This window comes from Cannabis sativa, chromosome 6 (genome assembly GCF_029168945.1).
Source record: "Cannabis sativa cultivar Pink pepper isolate KNU-18-1 chromosome 6, ASM2916894v1, whole genome shotgun sequence".
Taxonomy (NCBI): Eukaryota; Viridiplantae; Streptophyta; class Magnoliopsida; order Rosales; family Cannabaceae; genus Cannabis; species Cannabis sativa.
Genome location: NC_083606.1, coordinates 4,317,120 through 4,334,283, shown reverse-complemented (window position 1 = coordinate 4,334,283; position 17,164 = coordinate 4,317,120). Strand labels below are relative to the sequence as shown.

General features: G+C 26.1%; 1 protein-coding gene across 1 annotated transcript; it reads right to left on the bottom strand.

The window, feature by feature from the left end:
• Positions 1–13,079: 13,079 nt before the first annotated feature.
• LOC115694864 (exopolygalacturonase-like) lies at positions 13,080–16,653 on the bottom strand. The gene is made up of 4 exons (XM_061117895.1): positions 16,537–16,653; positions 15,327–15,635; positions 14,032–14,574; positions 13,080–13,635 (listed from the first exon to the last, which is right to left on the bottom strand). The coding sequence occupies exons 1-4, from the start codon at positions 16,651–16,653 to the stop codon at positions 13,402–13,404; spliced, it is 1,203 nt and encodes a 400-aa protein (XP_060973878.1). The 3' UTR covers positions 13,080–13,401.
• Positions 16,654–17,164: the final 511 nt, after the last annotated feature.

Below are 17,164 nucleotides of genomic sequence, written 5' to 3'. Positions count from 1 at the left end.
ATGAGTGAAATTGAGAATAAAAGAAAGGTACTTAAAAAGAGAGAAATAATTAATAAATAATAATAAAAAAAAAGGTCAAAAAGGGCAATGAAATGAGCTTCTGAAATTGATGGGATTGGCTTAATAATAAGTACAAGAAGAATAGTGTTTTGTGGGGTTGAGAAAATTAATAAATAAATAAATATTTAAAAAAATAAAATAAAATTGAAGAAAAGTATTTATTTTTTTTTGCTGTTAAGGATGTGAGTGATTTACAGGGGTTTTTGTTGATATAGATTATGATGAAGATTTTGAAAAAATAAATATTTATTTTATGAAAAGAATAAAGAAAAGGAATAATGAATATTATTATTATAAGGATTTGGAATAGGACAAGAAGCAAAGGATTTTAATTTTTGGGGTTGATTTATTTACTGCAAAAATTCAGAAGACAATATAAACAAGTTAAAAGAAATTAATGGAAACACGCCACATCATATTAAAATGAAAAATAATAATTCAATGTCAAAAGGGAATTCCAAAAATATAGTGAAAGAGATATGTGAAACAGTGAATCTGAACTTTTGCAGGTAACATAACATTGAACTTTGTTTTTACCAACTTGGCAAATTGTATTCCTATTATGACAACTCCACAAGGGTAAAACCTACATAAATAAATAAATACAAAATACAAGACATTAAATTACATTTTACAAATAGAAGAAATTATTTTATATATTATGCTAATTTGGGTAAAGATGACCATTTGTATAAGGGTGTGTTTGGAAGTAACTGTGTAATTACTAGATAGGGTAATTATTAAGGTGGTAATTACACAGTGTAGTAATTACACTATATTTAAAATGCAAGGTGTGTTTGGATATGAGGTGATAATTACGTATGAATTCCTAATATCTTGTTTGGCAAAATAATAGTAATTATATGGGAAAATAATATTTTTTTAGTGGCTAATGTTTAATATAGAAAGTTTTTAGTAATTACACAGTGTAATTACATTCAATTCTCATGGGGGGCCATGAGAATTGGAGAGTGTAATTGGAACCCCTCAATTACTTCCAATTACACAGTTACAGTGTAATTATATGGTCAAACAAACATGTCAAATTGTGTAATTACCTCCAATTACACACAAATCCAATTACATTGTGACTTTCTAAACGCAACCTAAAGTGACTTTAGTTAAAGATTTATAGTTTTTGAAATTTATGACGTACACCTTTAAAAGATTGTTTTGGTAGATTTTTTAACTCTTTTTTGGTATCCAAAAAATTTTGTGTACCTTGTATTTCTTTTTTAAAATTACTTGTAAATTTTTTTAAAAAATTCGAATAATTTATAATATCAAAAATTAAATTTACATATTGTGTTGCATGCACAAATATTTTTTTTTATAGGCGCAGTAAATAACTGTTTAAATCTTATTTTAGTATTATAAATTATTCAAAATTTTCTAAAAATTTATAAGTGATCTTAAATAACCATAATATATACATATAAAAAAAAATTGGACTCAAAATTTCTCCTACATACCGTAACAGATTAGAGGTTTACCAAAACACATTTTCAGAAGAGTATATTGTAGACTTAGCTTATAGTTTTTATGATAACCTTTTAGTTTTTTATTTTTTATTATAAAGAAAAGTTGAATGGGAAGTTCTACTCATCCATCAATATATACAAATATATTGATAGGAATGAAAAGTTTAAATTACTTGGAAATCAAATCAAATATAACATAAGAATGAGATTGGATCAAACAAATCAAGCAGCTAAGAAAGACTAAAATTTATAAGTTGAAAAATAAATACAAATCGTTTTATTTTTCAACTTAATATTAAGACTTTGGAACTTGGATGTAGAATCGGCAAAGTATTTTCTAAATATTATAACATAAAATGAAATTAAGTATTGAAAAAACAAAACTATATTAGTTCTCACAATGGATCGCATATACAATCTTCAATTTTCAACCTAATAATAAAAGAGCATTGTTATTGGATTTCAGTAGTGCTTAACACTTTTTTAGTGCCGTTTTGCGATTGGCTAGTGATACTCCCAATGGCAGAGAGAAGGAGATATGTGGGATCATTTGCCCGCCTCAATTTTTTATCCATATAAATTTTGTATATAAATTTTCACGTATTTTATATTTTTCTCATAAAAATAATTTTTCATCTTTTTTTTTTTTTGAAATGAAATAATTTTTCATCTTTGTTCTTGCATATTTTTATATATTTTTTTTGATAACATACATATTTTTTTATATTTATCCCCATAAAATTTATATTTTTTCGCTTTTACTATTACATGAATTTATTTCTATTCTTATAGAATTTTTATTTTTTCAATAAAAATTATATTTTTTTTATTAATGCTTCAAAATTTTTTTTTGCCCCCACTAAATTGTTGGGCTCGCTCTACCACTCATACTCTTTAAAAATTATTATATTGGCTAATTAGAATTTTTATCCCCCGAAATTTGATATGTACTAAATTATGTCTCATGAACTTTTAAAGTCGTTAAAAATGCCCCTAAACTATTGAGATTATTGAATTTTTTAGTAAAAAAAGTCTAACATGGATGAAAGTTCAGGAGACATGATTTAGTACATGTCAAAGTTCGAGGGGCATGATTTGGTAGATATCAAAATCTGGGGAGGATGATTTAGTACATAAATAATCATTGAAATGGTAAAATTGAATGAAATTAGATAAAAGTCCTTATATCTAACAATCTCAATAGTTTAGAGGGATTTTTAACAACTAAAAAAGTTCAAGGGACATAATTTAGTATATGTTGAAGTTTAGGAGACAAAAATCTTAATTAGCTTATTATATTAAACTATATGAGACCCGATATTTAATTAGACTAATAACGATATTAACACGTAGAAAAATATTAAGCACCACTAATACCTTTTAGTATTTTTCATAATAAAAATAGTATTAATATTACTTAAAAACTATTTCTTTTCTCTTGTCATGCAAAAATATTATTATTTTTTTCATTAATCAATGTGAATTGTTTCATTTCCCCATGGGCATAATTTGTGTAACTAAATATCCGAGTCACTGTCCAAAGCTGCATAATTAAGTCAAAGGAGATCAATAAAGATTGAGACTAATTAGACTAATTAGAGTAATTATAATAATAATAATAAGTAATAATAATAATAATGATTCTCTAGCTTTTTTTGGGGTTAGCTAATATACTTATTATTAGTTAGTAGATTGAGGCAAATTTTTGGGGATTACACCTGAGATCATATATGAATAGACTACTGAGGCTTACACGTGTCATATTATTATTGGTACATGGTGGTGACTTTTCAAATGAGTGTAGGTTTGTTATGATGGGGCTCTGTGCACTATAAAGAGAGTCTATTTATTAATTAGGCTTAGCCTCTCTTACACGTCTGAGACAGAGTAATGAAAAAAACAATATATCAGTAAATAATATTTTGTTGGATTTTGAAAAATTAATTACTCTATTTAACATGGGTAGGTATCTGTTTTACACTCATGATTAATACTAAAAATTCAAAATAACTTTCAAATTTCAACTACTACACTACTTAAAGTAAAGGAAAAATTAAGTTTTAAACTAAGTATCTTTTTAATTTAGTTAGCATTTAAAATATAAATAAATATAAAAGTCTTTTTTTTTCATCCCTTTATATATAATAAATATGTTTTTTTTTTATAATATATAAATAATCATAATGACAATGCTAATTAGTAATTTTCTTTTCTGAACTTTGACATGTATTAAATTGTACTCCTGAACTTTTTTAGCCGTTAGAAATTCCCCCCAAAATATGGAGATTGTTAAATTTAAGGACTTTTGTCTAATTTCATTTAATTTTACTGTTTCAGTGATTGTTTATGTACTAAACCATGCTCCCTAGACTTTGATATCTACCAAATCATGCCCCTCAAACTTTGATATGTACTAAATCATGCCCCTTGAACTTTCATCAATGTTAGAATTTTTTTACTAAAATTAGACAAAAGTCCTTAAATTTAACAATCTCAATAGTTCGGAAGAATTTTTAACGGCTAAAAACGTTCAGAGAACACGATTTAATACATGTCAAAGTTTGGAGGGAAAAATTAATAATTAGTCCCAATAATACATGTTTGGTTCTAGAACTCATTGTTTATTCTATTTTTTCTTCTTTAAAAACTAAGTCAATTATTTATTTATTAATAAAATATCTAATTTTAATTTTTTTTGCTTAAAATTCTCAAACCGCTTGGATTGGCCTTGAGTATACTCATTTAACTCAAAGAGATATTTCGGTAGACTAGACTCTCTTTTTGCTTCGACAATTAAGAGAACTTTTTAGATTTTGTTTTATTATCGCGTACGCTGTAGTTATTTAGGACCATTTATAATTTTTTTTTTTGAAATTTTAAATAGTTTACGGTATCAAAAATAAAATTTAAAAAGTTACTTTAATTTTTACAATTTTACTCTCTTTCAAAATTTATAAAGTTTACTTGTTTTTTCAATCATTCTACTAATTTTACTCCTATTATTTTACGATAATTTTTATTATTCTCTAATCTAAAATCTTCCCAAATTTTCTCACAAACTTACACATCCATCTACAAAGAACACAAATCTATTATTTTTAAAATTATGTCTTAGTTATGTGAGTGGGTGAGAATAATTTAGATACAACACTCATAAAAAGATGTATATTTGAATTAAATTTTATTTAGAAGTAAATTTGGTGAATATATATATAAAAAAAGTATTCTTCAATTTTTTCTTTATTAAGTTGTCTAAAACCTGAGGTGGTAGCTTTCTGTCACCCTGAGCCAAGGTGGGCGAACCTTGCACTTCCAGCCCACCCAGCTTAAGAATCCTAAAAAATCTTTTTAAAAATATAAAATATTTTTGATAATTTTTAAAAATACCATATATACTAATAAACGCAGTTAATTATAATTTGGTCATCTAAAACCCATTTGCCAAAAACTTAATTATTTCTTTGAGATTGTTTATCAATTTGTTAGGCATGTACTTGTAATTGATTTCATAAATAGATTGTCACATATGCTACATAACTAGGTTAATTAATTAATAGGTGGGTTTTTATTATAATGCACAACACTATTAAATTATGACAATAAATCTAAACAAAAATTATTCCACTTATCAACAAAACAATTTTAAGTTGGTATTTGGAATTGCCCTAAAATTTGAATGATTCTATTGAAATAGAATTAATCTTCTAATTAATTAATTTTAATATATAGTACTTTGCCGGGACAAAATTTCATTAATAAATAGTATAGGATTTTTTTATTATATATTATGAAAGTATAACATTATATAATTTCATCATGGAAGAATTTTGGACAGGCATATAAAAAATCAGATAAATAAATCATCACTATATATTTTTGTTTGTTTGTGTATATATATTGCAAGAATCTATATTTATAAAGGGTTCGAATTCGAAACATCTCTCAAAGAAAAAGCCAAAGAAATAGTACTTAATACTTCTATTTTTTTATTTAAAAAAAGAAAAAAAAAACACTAATTATACTTTCTTTTGGTGCCGTTTGGTAACACTTTTGTTTTTCAATTTTTTAATCACAAAATGAAAGTAAAATTTTTATTTTTAAAAAAATTATTTTTGAAAAACTAAAATGCGTTCTGTAACAACTTTTGTTTTATAATTTTAAAAACAGAAAACAAAAGTGTGTTCTGTAAAGTTCATTTTCATTTTTATTTTTTGATTTTATTCACGTCGGGTATAGGTCCGGGGTCAAATTTGGGTTCGGATCAGAAGTCGAGTTCAGCGCCAGGGCCGCGGGGAGGAAATTTGGTGGTTGTAATCTAAAAGATTGATTACGAAAAAAAACTGTTTAAAAAAATATTAAAAGTGATTTTTTTTTTGTTTATAAAATTTTGATTTCTAATTATAAAATTGAAAAGTAAAAACAGTTTTATAGAACATGTTTTTAAAAAATATTTTCACTTTGTCACTTTTAAAAACCGAAAATTAATTTAAAAAGTGTTACTAAACGTCACCTTTACATTTGTATTTTTCCAACTATTATTTATATTTTTCATGCAGTTTTCAGATTCTAAATTTGGATCTTAAGACTTAAAACTACACAATGAATTGGATATTTCAATTAATTATTAATTTAATTATTATATATAAATACTATAAAACGTCTAATTAAACTTGTACATATATAATATTCCAAAAGATCAGAAACGTACTGTCATTAAAATTGATGGAATATTAATGAAGAAAATATATATTTGTAAATTTAATATTTAATAAGTGGATAAAAATATCTTAAATTTATATTATATTCTGAAAGGGCAAATAATATATATGAAAAATTTGACCTTTCAAAGCAATCAAAACAAATGAATTTAGCTTTCAAATTCCTTTGGATTCATTAAGTTGTATTCTTATAATTTTTCTTTGTTTTTATGCATCAATAGTAATTCTATTCATGAAAAGGAATATATGATCATGTTTACTGATAATAATATATATATATATATAAATATATATATTTATATTCAATCTTTATCCCTCCTATATATCACTTTTATTTTGTTCTCAATCTCATGTGAAGTGTCTAATTATACATGATCTATATAACTAGATGGAACCCTATGTATTTTATTATACACCTACTTTCATTTTTTAAATTGTAACATAGTATTAGAGCTGCTTGTGATCCGTTGTGAGTCTAAAGTATTATCGGTCTAAAAAAACGAGCCAAACAAAAAACTTTTACTTTTCTTTTTTAACCTCCATTTGAGATCTTTCCGCTAATATGTGCCAGTTTCTCAGTATTAGGGTCTTTGAGCTGTTTTAAAATTCACAAAATTTCCAACGTACTGTATACCCACAAATTTTTCAATTTGGCCTTGTGGGATTTTATTTCAAATGTCATGTTCAGCTCTATACGGTCTCTTAAAAGTCGTTTGTTATAACCACTTTCTAGGCCAAACGTGAAAAAAATATATTAGAGTTAACATTGCTAATGTGTAAAAATAAAATACCATATATAAGATGAGTAGATACTCCTCCCATATTATCAACAGATTTTGAGATGAAAGTACATGTATCTTAATTTCTTTCATTTTAAATTCTAACAAACCGTATCAACAAGCCATTACTCACAATCGCATCAACAAACTGCTATTTATAATAATTTAGCTTGAGTTCTAAATCGACACTATGTAGATTTTTATTTTTATTTCATTTTATGATCATGTCATTACCCTTTTCACTTACAAAAAAAAAAATCGTGAGTTTTCCAAAAAAAAGAAATGTTGAAAAATATTATTAGTGTTTATAATTATTTGAAAATATCATATTAGTATTAGTATTGATGTAATTTGATATCAATTAAGATTTTACATTACCGACCATAAGTATTAATATTGCTAATAATTTAATTATTATTATTAAAATAATAATTGTTGTATTTTAGTGTAGTGGTAAAATATTTTAAAGTTATAAAAAGTTCCAAAACAATCCTCCATAAGCACATATTTAATTAATCCCTTGACCACTTACTTTAAAATGAGACTCTAGTTTTTACTATGCTAAAACACTATTTTGATTTTTTTTTTATTATTTAATATTTAATCTATATACTAATATTATTTTTTTCGTATAATTTCAAAGCTTTGAGCGCTCAAGCCGCACGCTTTACTCTTTTCATCTTAGAGCTGACCCTGATACCAAAAAACAATAACACTTTATTCAAAAATGTTTATAGCATATGTATAAATATGACTTTAATCAAGAGTATTTTTATAACTTAAAATAATCTATTCCGATTTTAATATTGTAATGTAATAAACATGTCAATTCGATTCCAATTCATCATGTCAATTAAAATGGTAATCAATCCAATTTCTTAGTCATTATAATTATAAAAGAAATTCATAAAATATATGTAGGAAGTAAGTAATAATAGATGATAGGTTAAGATTGGAAGTAAAACTCATACACTACGTAAAGTAATAAAGTAACTTCATTTACGTATGTTATGTTGTTATTATTATGTGTAGCTGATCAGTTCAGTACTTTTCTGTTCATTTTATAAGTGTTCACTTATTCTGTTTGTCCGTACAAACTATACATATACACCTAATTATATATTTAAAACCACAATTAATGTCCCATCATCTCATACTATTTATTTATTTATTTATTACATATATATTCTCACCTTCACGTGGGCTGATTAAATTATTCTCATTTTTCCTTTTTATTTTTTTATAATCACTATATAATTTTTTTTTATAATTAAATGTGAATTTTAATTACAATAAAAAATTATTTATAATTTAAATATAAATTATTAATAATTAATTTTATTTACAATAAATATTGTAACTAAAAATATATTTATTTACAATAAATTATAATTTTTATAATTAATATATTTAGTTACATATTTTTTTTGACATGAGCTATAGACTTTTTACTTATTATATAAGAATGATAATTTATAATTAGTTATAATTTTTTTTTTTATTTTTAATCATAAATTTTATTTTGAGTAATGGTAAAATTTGTTGTGGTGTATCTATGATTTTTTAGAGTTTTGTTTTTTGATTAACAAAAAATCCATTTAGGATTAATTACTTTGCCATTTGGTGATGTTTGTATAAGTCTCAAACAGTGTCGGCCTCACTTGTATTGTGCGTTAGAAAAAATAAGTTTTTTAGGCTCTAATTATAAAAATAGATATTATTTTTAAAACCTATTAAAAGAATATGTGTAATTAAAAGATTTTTTTTCATCATATGGGTTTCTGAATTGGGTGGACTTTAGGTGTGGGATTGGATGGGCCTTAGCTTAAGGCCGATCTTGATCCCAAATAAGCCCACGACCACACTCGTAGGTGTGAAAATTTAGGAAATTACATTGTATACTCATTTTATGTTTACTTTTAGGACTCGTTTGGTATGTCGTATAAGGGTCGTATTGTATTAAATAATAAATAACACTATGTTCGGATTAAACAATGTATTGTATTAATTATTACGACCAATTTTTTTAATACAATGTATGTCGTATTATTTAATACATAATAAATGGTCCGTATTAACTTGTATTATAATATCTTAGAAGAATTTGGGGTCAACACTAATCTCCGACCCGAACCCGGACCCCGGACCTCGGACCTCGGACCTCGGACACGGACCCAGACCCTGGACCTCGGACCCGCGACCGGCCCTGACCCCGGACCCGAACCAAGATCCGGACCTGGACCCGGACCCGAACCCCGAACGCGGATCCGGACCTAGACCCGAATCCGAAACCCAAACCCGGACCCGGACCCGGACCTCGACTCGGACCCCAAACCCGGACTCGGACCCGGGACCCCGGCCCGGACCCGAACCCCGGACCTAGACCCGGACCTGGACCCATACCCAGACCCTGGATCCCGGACCCAGACCACAACCCCAGACTTAGACCCGGGACCCGAACTCGAACCCGGACCCAGACCTGGACCTGGTCCTGGACCCCGGACCCGTAGTTGGTGTTGGGATCGAGTGTATTAAAAATATATTATAATTTTACACAATCAATTAATACAAGTCAATACCAAACATTTTGTAAGGAGAATGGGGAGAGCATAAACGAAAAATAGAGACGAGGTTAAGAGGTGAATTATCCGCTTATTATCATGTAGCATACTCATTTGGGCTATTGTATTTGCATTTAATCAAGTTTCTTATTTATTATTTTTTTAAAAAAAAACAAACAAAAAAGTATTAGACATGCCATTAAATTATACTTTTTTTTTCTTTCTTTATTTTTTGGAATCTGTATTTGGCAGATGAAGATGATAATTAATCAGAGTTGATCAGTGTTAAGGCATGCCCATTTGTACTATACCATGCATAATTGTCATAATGAATTCCAATTTTCGAAAACATATGAAATTAATTCACTCATCACAATTATTACAAAAGTCATAACATTAACTAAACCAAAAATTATGTTTTTTTTCTTCATTACTGAGACACTGACACAGAATCAAACACTGCTCCTCTGATTTCTTATAATATATAACTCATTAATTGGCATTAAAAAAAATCTTTTAATTCAACAGTTTGTTTTTTTGTTTGGAAGATTAATTCAACAATTTCTGTTTCAATGAAAAATCATGAATAATTAGTTAGGACAAAATTTGTGATTAATAATAAAAAATTAAGAGTACGTAATTATAAATTATTATTTTTATATTGTAATTAAAAAATTCGTTACTAAAAGTATTAGTCACAAAAATCACAATTTATTGTTGCTAAATGTGTTCTTAGTCACGCTACTTGTTGTGAATAAAAGTAAATTTAATGACAACATGCATACAAATATTATGTTTTAGTTTCAAGTAAGTTTTTGTTGTAATTAAAAATTATATTTTATTACAAAAAATTTATATTATGAGTAGTAGTGACCAAATGAAACTTATTAATATGTACACTTATTAATAACTGCCAATTACTCTTCTTCATACTCATTTAATTTTAATGAGCATTGGTATCTGGTGTGTTGTAAATAATTAACTTACAATAATTATTAAATTAATTATGTAAAATTGAATACACAATAGTTATTTTATAATAATTATTAAATTAATTATGTGATATTACATACTTATTTTACTACTAATGATTATATGATATAACTAGGGGTGTTTACAGATTGATTAGGTTCGAATTTTTAATTTTTTCAAACCAAATCAGTACATAGTTTTCTAAAAATTCAAAACCAAATTAAACTAATCCACTCAAAAACGAAATATTTTGGTTCAAAATTATGTTTTTTAGTTATTCTAATTTTTTGGCAGTAATTATTGTTCATTTTTTCAGTATTTTTTTTTTATTTTAATAAGTTTATAATATATAATGATAATAAAAAAATATTATCATAATAATATTAAGTCAATATCAATATTCTACCTAAACTTGTTCCCAAATATCAACATTTTATCTAAAAAAAATATATTACGTATATAAAATAATTATACGGATTGATTTGGTTTGAGCAGCTATTGACATTTCTAAAATCGTGACTGAACCAAGAAATTTTAAACGGTCTGGATTGACCAAATCGTTCGCACCAGATTCATTTGGTTCGGTCTCAAATGGTTTGGTCCATAGTTTGAAACCGCAGATTATTGTAGATTATATGAACACCCTTATATATACCTCGGTATAGTACTATATTGGTTCTATTGTTACAACATCTCTAACCATACTAACCATCTTTTTCCATCTCACTGTTGGAAAGTATATTTAACTATGATCTTATTTTTACTAAACAAGTATGTTAATTATTACTAATCTAACATCCTAAATATAGAACTTTAAAACAATTCAAATCAAACACATAAATAAAAATTTGAGAAAATTTTACAATGATTGCAGCGAAATTAATGTCTCCTCCCGTTCAGCGACATACCCATTTGTACTACCATAATTGTCATAATGAATTACAATTTTCGAAAATATATGAAATTAATTACGTTATGTACACTCGTGGATTTCCTGAAATGCTAGGAAGTATTGATTGTATGTATTGGAGGTGGAAGAATTGTCCTATTGCTGGGCAATGTTTATATTCTGATCACATTCATGAGCCAACAATCATTTTGGAAGCTATTGCTTCTTATGATCTTTTGATATGACATCTATTTTTTAGTTTACCAAAATCTCCACTTGTTAGAGCATCTCCAAGGAGACATTAAATTTGGTATTACACTATCACTAAATTTGGTGTCAAAAAATATTTCCACTCCAACCACAACACTAAAATTTACACCAAAAAAATATATTTTATTATTATATTAATAAAATATAAGATATTTTAATATTAAACAATATATATAAATAAAAATTAGCTATTAAATATTATTAATAATAATAATAAAAAAGATGCAGTTGCTACAGTGTTACTGCATATATGCAGTACACTGTAGCAAAAACTGCATAAATCATCTCAAAATAGTGCTACCTTGGAGAAGATAAATCACTGCATCTTCAAATTTAAGGGCTCCTTGGAGTTGCTCTTAATCATTCAATTAATGGTCAAAATTATACAATGTGATACTATCTTGGTAATGAGATACATCCATCTTAATTGGTCAATATTTGTCAAAATTATAGCAGCTCCTCAAAGATATAAGTAAAAATATTTTGCTGCATGTGAAGAGTTTACAAGAAAAGATGTGGAGAGAATATTTGGAGTGCTTCAATCACGTTCTACAATCGTGCATGGTCCAACTCGATCGGTTTTGGGATCAAGAAACACTCAATGATAATATGAAATTATGCATAATAATGCATAATATGATTATTGAAGATGAGACTTATGCTAACCTTTTTTTAACTATCTTCATTTGGAAACTTTCAAAAAATGATGTGCTTTAAATGCAGTATCAATTGCCATTATTTTTTAGAAATGCTAAAGGGCACCAGTGACACCCTTCTACGTGTCAATATCGCTATTGGTCCAACTAAGTATCGAGTCCCATATAATTTAATATAATAGCTTTTATGGAGTATCGCTAGCGAATCGCAACGCGACATGTCGAGAAGGTGCTAGACACCACTAGTACCTAATAGCAATGCTCATTATTTTTTCTTCTTCTTTTTATTCTTCTAGCTGAAATTTTATTTTTTAATCAAGAATCAATCTTTCTTGATCTTGAGCAAATATTCTTTCATAAAGCTCAATATTTTTGCACTGTCTTTTTTTTTTTCTTCAAACATTAATTTCCCTATATAGCAAAGTTGTAGGCATCACTTTATTTTTTCCTAGTCTTTTTTAAATAGAGCCTTTGATGCTTTTCTACCCATTGGTTAATCCAAGTTTACATTTGTTGTATTTACCAACTCATCTTCTTCTAATATTTTTTAAAATGTGATTTTTAATATTTTTCTTAGTTGGGAGAAAGAGAGAAATAGTGCCTCACAAGTATAATTGATTTGTTGTACATAGTACTAACTCAAAAAATATCAATTATTATTATTGAACATGATAGAATTAGAGATATGAGACAATTAAATAAAATCCCCCAATACATCACATGAAAGTTTTTATTTTATTTTCTTGGGTAAGTAAGTTTAGAGCTCATGAAATTTTTCAGTATATAAATTATATATAACTAGAGTAAATTTTTTTATTAATTAATGAAATATTTACTAATAGAGATTCATATTTCATTGACAAATTAATAATATTTGCATGTATATTATATATATGTGAAAACAATATCTCACAATATAGTACAATTATGAAATTTATTGACTACATAGTAGTAATCATAAGACTTACAAGTATAATTAACCACATATTTTTTAGTCATAATAATATTAATGAAATCAAATAGCATTGCATGGAGAAGGATTTTGTTTGCCAATTGTCTTTGGTTTGATATTTTTGCACTTGGAAGTGATAGGGCCTTCTGGTCCATTATATTTTAAATCAATGTTTTCAATTGTAACATTTTGGCATGGATATCCACTACTACAAATTAAGTTTATTGCAAGTGCTGATGTAGAAGTACCATGAATATTTTTGAATGTAACATCTTTCAGCTTAATTTTGGATGGAACCTGAAAATTATAAATAATATGGTTAGAACTATAATACAATAAATATATAGGGGTTTTTTAAAAAATATATTTTTTTTTTATATTTTATTTACAATTTTATGACCTAAAGTTTTTATTTATAAAAATACGATTTTAAAATTCTAAAATAACTAAAAAAACAACGAAAAAAATCAACCCTTTAACAACTATAAATAAATTATAAAACAAAGATATTTAGCAATTTATTTTGTTTATACTGAAGTCTGTATTTTTATAAATAAAAAAGTTTAAACAGTAAAATAAAAATTTATCCATATTAACGTATTTTTGTATTTTTTTTAGTTTATGATCTATTATGTAAAAATTTCACAATATGCATGTATTTAGATATAGTAACCAATAATTGATTATGCATACCTTTTTGTTGCAATTATTCCAAGGGCAATATTCTTGATCTATAAGAATAGGATTACCAACATTTTCCATGTCAATATCTTCAAAATGCATATTTGATGCCAAACCATCTGTAGAATCTGGCCAAGTTTTGATTCTAACACCATTCATTGTATTTTTCATCGTACAACCCTTGAAAATCACTCCTTCTACGGCTTTTTCATCTTTATATTTTCCTAAACTCCCGACGCTAAAACCATGTCCAGGACCACAGGTAACATTCGTAACAGTTATTTGTTTACTACCATCTCCAATAGAAACACAATCATCGCCAGTTTGAATATTTGAGTCGATAATGTTAATTCTATTTGAACGTCCAATATGGATTCCATCAGTGTTAGGACTATTTTCAGGAGCAACTACTCGAACACCTGAGAAGGTAATATTTTCTCCACCCAAAACATTGATATGAAATTGTTTACTATCACGTGATATTACGTCTTCAATTATGGAATTAGTAACGTAGTCGAATCTTACATTCTGTTCATATTCATACAAATACAAACACATCAATAAATTTAAACATATTTATATGATTTTGTCAAATTGAGAGAAATTTACATAATATACTTAAAAATAAACTTTTTTTTTTTTCATTTTTACATTTTTTTTTATTTACATTTTCTCAAATACAGTTTGTTATAGATTTTTCACTTATTTTTTTGAATAATTACATAAGACACTATTTTTTGTAAAATATTTACATTTTTACGTTCAAAGAATGTTTTTTTTTTTTTTATATATTTTTATGGTTTTCCAAAAAATAAAACGAAAACAACATAATGAACAAGAAAACTACATAAAAGTAACATGAAAATAACATCAAAATAAGAACAAAAAATAACATATACACATAACAAAAAATCAACAATAAATATAACAGGATTACAACAAAAAAGTTCGTATTTTCTGTAAATAAAATAAAAAAATTCGTAAAAATATTTAAAATTTCGTAAAATCGTATTTTTGTATTTTTTTTTTTATTTTTATGTTTTTTTGAAATAATCTCTATTTTTTTTAATGAAGAATATTATTTTCACGTTGTTGTGTTCTCATGGTAGCAATGTGAAAACAACACATATTGTTGTAAAAAAAAATCACACTACTATTTCCCGTAGTAAAAACGTCAAAACAATGTTGTTTTGAAAAAAACAACAATACATGCAAAAAAAAAAAATTGTAAATCCGTAAAATTGTAAAAAAACTTGTCATGTGTGGGTATTTATAAAATAATATTATATAAAGATTTAAAAGCTTACTATGGGAAGTTTACTGCAATATTGTCCTTGTGAGCAATGTTTTCCCCAAACTCCTTTGCCTTGCCCATCAAAACTACCACCACCCATTAAAGTTAGTCTATCAATATGTTCAAAAGTAACCCAACCATCTCCATCTTTGAAACCATTGGGGTCACTTGGGGCTTGCAATGTGGCTTGAAGATTAATCTTGATTGGAGCCTTACAAGGTCCTTCTAATGTAACTCTTTTTAACTTGAATGTTCCCTTTGGAATTAGTAATTCAGATGGGGTAGTAGATGTACATGCTTGTTTCCAAGCATTAGAGAGAGCCTACATATAAAATTAATTAATTTTGAATCAATATTGTTGAAATAAAGAGTTTCATCACTTTCATATTCATATTGATGAGATAAATACAACTTTACAAATTCTAGCTAGGACATAATATTGTAGGATATGTAATCACTTTTGTCTCTACCGTTAAGGATATTTACGTTTAGACATCTGGAGAAACTATAACTTAATTTTTAAAATGATAATTTATATTATTATAATTGTAATAGGTATTTCATTCATTATTAATAAATTTTGAATAATTTACAATATGAAAAATAAAATTCAAAATAAATAATTGCAAGTGCATATAAAAAAGCGAGCCAGCATGCAATTAATTTTGACTATGGATTATTTTAAATGTTTCGGAAACAAGTGAAATGTCACTTATAATTACAATGCACATAATTATATAGAAAATCGATAAAGATAAAAATAATGTCTCAACTATAAAAGTTGAGATAAAAATAAAGATGTCCATGTGTTTATATATATAAAAAAGGGTAAATAGCGGCATAAGTACCCAAAGTTTTATGTTTGTAAGCGGCATAAACCCAATGTTTATTTTTAGTGGCATAAGTACCCAATGTTTGTGAAACTGTAATTTTCTTTCAGTTTTGTCAATACAGACTCTATTTTGAATTTATTTAAAGAACATTTGGAAGTAACTGATCCTATATATTTCTATTTAGACCCAATGATAAAAAATTTAGGCCTTATATGTACCCTGTTTAAGACAATATCAGAGTCTATACTGACAAAATTAGAGAAAAATTACAATTTTACAAACAATTGGGTACTTATGCCGCTAAAAATAAACATTGAGTTTATGCCGCCTACAAACATAAAACTTTGGGTACTTATGCCACTATTTACCCTATAAAAAATATGAACTTACTTGACTAATGTCACTATTGGGTTGTGCCTTGACATTGAAAATGGAAGGATTGGTTGCAAAAGTAATCTCCAATAATAAAGAACAAAATATTATTGCTAGATTAAATCTCACAGCCATCATTTTCTATGATGAATACACTAATTTTCTCTTAGTTTTGTCCTCTTTTTTTCCTTCTTTAATGAGAATGATTAAACTAAGCTTTTGTTTAAGTAGCTTGATACATGTTTATGTATTTATATATAGATTAATTGGAATTATTACCATAGATTTGTAACAAGTATACCAAACTATATACTAGAAAGAACAATATATGTAACAAAAATATTACAAAATTATATCTTTTTTTGTAACTTCATTGATTCTTTCCTAAAAGTAGCTCTTTCATTTAATTGATATGTGTGTGATTATGTGAATAAATAAGTGCTTTTACTTTCTTAATTTCATACTAAAGAAGAATATGTAAATACTTTATAATTGATGTATCATAGTAAATATATATATTATTATTTTTTCACATGAATTCACGGATTAATTTGGTTTGAAATTATAGTTTATATTTCATAATTATTCTTTTCTTTTTAAAGTTTATAATTAAGATTATTCCCTAATATTAATATTAAATATGTAT